The sequence below is a fragment of the Moschus berezovskii genome, chromosome 9 (genome assembly GCF_049115385.1).
Source record: "Moschus berezovskii isolate FMDL1 chromosome 9, NW_MosBer_1.0, whole genome shotgun sequence".
Taxonomy (NCBI): Eukaryota; Metazoa; Chordata; class Mammalia; order Artiodactyla; family Moschidae; genus Moschus; species Moschus berezovskii.
This window is the reverse complement of record NC_142468.1, coordinates 77,884,014-77,891,331: the sequence shown is the minus strand read 5'-3', so window position 1 is coordinate 77,891,331 and position 7,318 is coordinate 77,884,014. Positions and strand designations below refer to the sequence as shown.

At 35.5% G+C, this 7,318-nt stretch overlaps 1 protein-coding gene across 1 annotated transcript; it reads right to left on the bottom strand.

Annotated features, from left to right (window-relative positions):
• Positions 1–2,039: 2,039 nt before the first annotated feature.
• Positions 2,040–3,011, bottom strand: LOC148776550 (olfactory receptor 4K5-like). Its single transcript, XM_088839845.1, has one exon. The coding sequence runs from the start codon at positions 3,009–3,011 to the stop codon at positions 2,040–2,042; it is 972 nt and encodes a 323-aa protein (XP_088695971.1).
• Between the last annotated feature and the right edge of the window lie 4,307 nt (positions 3,012–7,318).

Below are 7,318 nucleotides of genomic sequence, written 5' to 3'. Positions count from 1 at the left end.
TTTTTCAAAAAAGGAAATGAGCTAAGGAGAAAATATGTGTGTGCTAAGTCGTTCCAGTAGTGTCCAACTCTTTGCAACCCTATGACCTGTACTCACCAAGCTCCTCTGTCCATGGGATTCTCCAGGCAAGAATATTGGAGTGGGTTGCCATGCCCTCCTTCAGAAAGAAAAAATATACTTTTTATTAAAGGAATACTTGTAATTTCCTTCTAACCTTTCTTATTACCTTTTCTGATGAAAGTAATCACCAGACATAATTGTTACCATTGCTCTTTTTCTTGGCACACATTGGCTGGAAATTCTTCTAACTTATCTGAAATTGTATCTACTGCTAAGAAAATTGTCAACTTCATCAACATTTAAAGGTAGGACCTGGAATATGCAGCTCGTAAAGAGATTACATAAAGAATTAAGAACAAAATGTGTTTTTCTCTACTACAAGAAAAATTGCTGGCTTTCCAGACATTCTTTAAAAAACTTAGTTGAGATATAGATAGCACTTCATATTTCCTTGAGCAAGACCTTGTAAAGATACTTTGTTCATTTACATACAATGTAAGTGAGGCCATGTGGAAAAATTCAAAATTTGGAGTCCTCTGACACAAACATTTCTTCTTCTGTGAAATTAACTCTGGGAATTCAGACTCCATTTCTTAATATTTAGCATTTTATTTCAAGAAGTTCATTAAGATACAAAATTAAGATTAATTCAATGTTATATATGGCATATAGATTTCAATGTCAAAAATTACCTACCAAATCAGTTTACCCAAACTAAAAACCAATGCCTTCACATTACAATGTATAACTGAACAATAAAGTGCAACAATAAATAAAAAAGGCAAACAATAAAGTGCAAAATTAGAGTTTTCATTCTTAGCATAAAAGAGAGACTAATATTTCCATGATCTATTTGCCTTGTGTGAATTGAGAGATTTGGGAAAGTAAAATTAGAAAGTCTAATCAACAGTAATAATTTTCCTAACTGTCCCCAGAGTCCAGGGTAGAGATCCATTTGTGGGGTCCTGATTGCTAACCAGGATGTATGTTTAACATTGATCATTATAACAAAGGACTTTGTATTTGGCCCACATACAAAGAGTGCTGCACAGCTCCTTATAGAACAGACTGAAAAGTCAATGTTGAATTAGTCAGCTTTAAAGATTCTCCTGTCTTCTACAACTAGTAATTTCAGAGGAAACTGGCATTTCCTTAACTTGTCAGAGAAAGCCCACTAAATATTTGAAAAGTAAACTTCCAATTATACTTAGTTCCATACTTTAAAGCACTGTTAATTATTGGAGAATAATATGGGATAGGCATAATTGATATTGGAGGAGAAATCTCATAACTGAAGAATTTTCACTTAATTTTATGCACTTATCTTAAATCAGTGAAGCTGCTGTCCTCTGGATGGGAAAATTCAGTTTCAGAATCTTGAACACTATTTGCCTATATTGATTCTTCCGTTCCGTTCCGTTCCGTCGCTCAGTCGTGTCCGACTCTCTGCGACCCCGTGGACTGTAGCCTACCAGGCTTCTCCGTCCATGGGATTCTCCAGGCAAGAATACTGGAGTGGGTTACCATTTCCTTCTCCAGGGGATCTTCCCAACCCAGGGATCGAACCCGGGTCTCCCGCATTGGAGGCAGACGCTTTAACCTCTGAGCCACCACGTTAGGCATGTAAACTAGGAAACTCATAAGATTTTTAAAAATGTCTAAAGTTATCCCCACCAAAGAATCAGCTACTCATTCTTTTTTCCCATCCTATTTATATTTACCTATAACTAAAGCATCTGTGCTATCTATATACAACCATCCCATAACTTGTCTCCAGAACCAGTAGTCATGATTTTTTTTTCATATTCTTGGATATGTAACTTTTGCTAAGATGATATCAGGGAAAAAACTTAATATCCACTAAATATCTCTAAATCATCTTCTTCATTATTTTCACCACAGTTAAGATAAAGCATGCAAACATGTTGAAAATATTTATAAACAGACTATTGATTTGTGGAATTTGAATGAATTTGGTCTTAATAAAGGGAATTCCTCACTATTACTGGCATTTCAGAAATTTTCTTGGGCCTCAAATAATGGGTCATAATTTTCCTCAAGGCAGTCTTCATATCTTTGTTCCTTAATGTATAAATAATAGGGTTTAGAATGGGAGTGAAAATGGTATAAAATATGGCAAGAACTTTATCCACAGGGTAGATGGTAAAGGGCCACACATAGATGAATATGCAAGGTCCAAAGAATAATATTACTACAGTAATATGGGCAGCCAGAGTAGAAAATGCTTTGGCCATTGCGGCAGCAGACTTAAACCAGACAGTGATGAGAATAATGATGTAAGAGCTGACCAAGAGTGAGAAAGTGCTTAAGGAAAGGATTCCACTATTGACTACAATTAGGATTTCAATGACGTAAGAGTCCAGGCAGGCAAGTTTGGTCACTCGAGGGAGGTCACAAAAAAAGCTGTCTACTACATTGGGCCCACAAAAAGGCAGATTCACAGTAAATGACAACTGGCTTAGTGTGTGCACCAAGCCCACAGCCCAGGAGATCATCACCAGAGCAGTGCACGTCCTTTGGCTCATGGTGACGACATAGTGCAGGGGTTTGCATATGGCTACGTATCTGTCGTAGGCCATGGAGACAAGTAGCGTCATCTCCCCTCCAGTGAAAAGGTGAATGAAGAAAATCTGAGCTATGCAGCCACGGAAGGAGATGGTCTTGTGTTCACTCAGAAAATCAGCAATCATCTTAGGAGTAGCAAAGGAAGCCTGACAGATGTCCACAAAGGAAAGGTTTCCCAAGAGAAAGTACATGGGAGAGTGCAGGCTGTTGTCAGAAGTCACTGTGAGGATAAGGAGAAGGTTTCCCAGCACAATGACCACATATAACACAGAGAAGAAAACAAAAAAGAAAATCTGGATCTCCTGAGAACTAGAGAGTCCCAGTAACACAAACTCAGACACCACCGATGAATTGACCTTATCCATGGATCCAGGCTGCAGACTTGCTCTGAAACAATCCTGAAGAAGGGAAATTGGGGGAATCAGAATTACAAACTATAACACTTTTAATGTAAAGGATTCTGAGATACCAGATATAATGCATATTTGCTGAATGAAAAATTTTGAAGAGACCATGATAATATATCTGAAGAGTCAGAAGGAGCTTATGAGAATGTCCAAATAATTTTACCAGTCTCAAGAATCCCTTGAGTTTTGGGATAGTCTTAATAATCTTTCACACGGTAGTAAAGAAGCTCATTCATGACCTAACTTATCATGATCACAATGTAAATAAAACTTTACTACTATTGCAGGAATAATAACAATTTAAACAGTTCCTACTGTTTAAAGGAGATACTGTTGAATATATATTTTCCAGGTCTATAGTTGCAACCTAGGCTGTCAATTACTCTTTTGCATAATTTCTTAAAATACATATTATAACTTTATCTTAATTATCTAAAACTCGTCTTTGCTTAATAATTTAAAAACAAAACCTAAATTTTCCAATATGTTTGCCTATAAAGATTAGATTTAGAATAATTTATGATCCCCTTGCCTAGTGCCCTCCATGAGATTATTAAGACATCTTCATAATTAAAGACTAGTTGTTTCAGCATAGAGAAATAAAAAATAATTGAATTATAAATGCCCCATGCTCCTTTAAATATATTTTATTTGGAATCAGAATAATCCTGAGAATTATTTCCAACTTGCATTTCATTTCTTCCCTGTAATAATATAGCCCTGCTATATAAATTCAATTCCATTAAACTGAAAAAAAAAAAAACTTTCAGGAAGCTCTATTTATAACTGTATTTGTTCTCACAATTAACCATTGATCACATTTATAGTAATGAACCTTAGAGTGAGAAGTGATCTTACCCCCATGTAAGAGCATATATGTGTTCAACTGCCTATTTCATACAAGAAGTTAAAGTCTCACTCTGTCTCTGGGATATTGTGCTAGACTCTCAATCCCACCCTCTCTAGCTTTATTGAGTAATAACTGATGAGTAAAACATATTTAAGGTATACAGTGTGATATTTTGGTACTTGCATACACTGTGAAATTATTACCACAATCAAGCTAATATTAACATATCCATTATCCCACATAGTTATATTTTCATTTGTAAAACAATTAAAATCCAGTCTCTCAGCAAATTTTAAATATATAATGCATTACTACTAACTATAGTCACCATGCTGTATGTTAGATCTCCAGAATTTATTCATCCTACATATCTGAAACTCTATACTTTTTGATCAATGCTCATTTAGATCCAGATGCAATCACAATCCACACAGGGAAGCCCTCAAGTAGAAAATCATTTCCTATATTTTTATTGGAAGAATGTTCCGAGAAACATTTCAACTTATCCACGTTTTGTATATACATTATTGTGGACTTCTGGAGTCTAACTATTAGGAGAATCCCTCTTAAAAAATTAAAAATTAAATGAATGTGTTAGTGACAACAGTGTTTATAACAGAATGTAATTGCAGTATTCTGAAATATACCATACATTATTTTATTACCTTTTCCATGTGGACTCACTTTCTTTCTGTTTCTCCATCTCTAAAGTTGTTCTTGCTCAAGTTTATGAACTTATACATAAAATGATGAACTCTACCTAGTGAAAATGTTTATTGTATGAATACAATGTGTATAAAGGGGTTCCCAGGTGCTGCTAGTGCTAAAGAACCTGCCTGCCAATGCATGAGACATGAGACACGGGTTTGATCCCTGGGTCAAGAAGATCCCCTGGAGGAATTAGTAATATTCCATTATATGGGCTTCCCTAGTGGCTACTGGTAAAGAACCCTCCTGCCAATGCAGGAGATGGAGGCTCAATCCCTGGGTTGGGAAGATATCCTGGTGAAGGAAATCACAACCCAGTCCAATATTCTTGCCTGGGAAATCCCGTGAACAGAGGAGCCTGGCGGCCTATGATCCATAGGGTCACAAAGAGCTGGACTTGACTGAGCAACTGAGCACACAGCACAGTGTGTATCATTTATGAGAATAAGGTGCATTTCTGGCTCACAACTTTTCTCCTCAATTCAACTGTTTCCCCTTCCAGGATTTTTCATTGTGTAACTGTCATTGTTATTCTTCCAGGCTGTAAACCTTACTTTTTCCTCACTCTTCCAATTGTAACATCTCATTACTCGTTAAAGTGAAAAAATAAATTTTAAATTCTTTACCTTGACAACCAAGTATACATGGTCTCATCTGGTTTTATCTACACTGCTCTCTAGCAAAGACACACTCAATCATTTATTAAGCTGGTAAACACTACCTATTCATTTTTCCTATCTTTCACAAATAGATGGTCTATTCCAATGCAAATGTCATCTCCTCAAAAAGTCTTCAGAGCGTAAGCTGAAATATCTCACCTCCTAATTTTGTTGAGGTGCTTTACTTACATGTATATTATGTGCTCTTTTAAGGTAAGAGTTTGTGGTTAGCTAACACACACATGGAGAAATGCTTGAATACTTGTGCATCTTATGTACAACTCACAGGATATAGTACAGATATTTTGCATGGAATAGATTTTCCATAAATGCACTTAGTGCTAACTGAAATATATTTCACTTCATATCTATGATTTTGCTTAGTATTTCTATCTTCTAATCTCCCTGTGCTCAGAGGCCTTCCCAGTAAATTGTCTACAAAGCATAAACTGCCTACATAAACTTCATCTCCACACGGAACAAAAATACTTCATCTCATTAATAATACAAGCTCATACTTGAGTTGTTAAAACCAGTGCCCATAATCAAACCAACAAATTCAAAAGGAATAAAATAATCCCTTTGAATTGCAGCATAGAGAAGATTACTTATTTTTTGTATTGGAAATAAACAGCAGTCTGTTTACCAAGCTTTTAAAAAGTGATAAAAAAATAATGAGAATCTTAACAAGAAATTTGCACAGTATTTCTATAGATTTAAATAAATCTTGTAAAATCCACTTTTACAGAGTGTAAAGTAAATCATTGATGCAAAGATATACAACCACAAAACTATAAGCTGAATTTGGTATTAACATTTCCACAATTTTTTTAATAGTTTTCCTTCATAGGCCTGTATCCACAAATATATAGCCTTGATTTTCATGTTTATTTATTCAGGTGCGAGGTAAGCGTGCCATATTGGATTTTTTGAGGTACAATTGGAGTTTGTCAAAATCTGCCCAAGAATACTTCACCTTCTTACATAATTTCTCACAAATTCTTCCAAACCTGCTAAAACACATGAACATTCTCATCTTGACTCATTTTCTATTACTTCTAATACATTTTCCTCCCATCTGTGGATTCTCTTTGAGGCACAATGTAATAATGCAATACGTACCTGGACACAATCTATTTTTAATGTACATTTTTGTTAGATATAACCTACCTGATATAAGACATGTCAGAGATGTAAATTGAACTCTTCAATTTTCTATTGTGGGATTAACTTTTTCCACCTGGTTATAGATGCCTTTTTCTCCTGTCAAATTGGAATAGTGGATGGTTTTATCTAAGTGACCAACTGAAGCTTTGGAGATGTAGCAATAGATAGCAAAGGTTCATCTTCCAATGGGTATTATTAATACTTTCCACTACATATTCCCTTTGGAACAAAGTAAATAGCATCCCACACTTGACAATTACATTGAGGGCCATAGAATCACAGGAGAAAAAGGGAGGGTCTTTAAGCCCTTGGGCAGTATACAGAGGAAAGGACAAAGAATAAGAACTTAGAGGTAGATTCTTGTTCCCAACTCTATTAATAACTAAGAATAAGTTATTAGGTAAATCATTTAACTCTGAGCCTCAGTTTACCCTCCTGTAAAACTACTTTAATATTTCAAGTATACTCAAAGAGAACTGTTAAATGTCTTTGTGTAGTATTCAACTTTGCCATATTTTAATGTTTTGCTATATTTCCTTCATCTTTATTAGTAATAAAACACTGTGAAAGGTAGCAAAGTATACCACCCTGAAATATGCCACTTTGGCTTAAGAATCATTTTAATCTCAGGACAATTGAGAAGAAGCAGATACAAGCAAAGCTCTCTGTCCTCCCTATCTGCCTAAATCCAGGACATACATTTGTGTGGGTGTTCCCTTCTCCTTTCTACCAGGAAGGTCAGAAGTTAATCAGAGACAACTCTAGATCCTTACCACCTGAGATGACACCAAGGAATCTACATAACAAACCTCACTAACCTTATTTAAAGCAGTCTGTTTAGCTCGCTTGTTTATAAATTGCTCTGACAGGTACCTGTTATA

Excerpts from the sequence above, each read along its gene's own strand:
- LOC148776550 (XM_088839845.1), bottom strand. The coding sequence starts at position 3,011 with ATGGATAAGGTCAATTCATCGGTGGTGTCTGAGTTTGTGTTACTGGGA.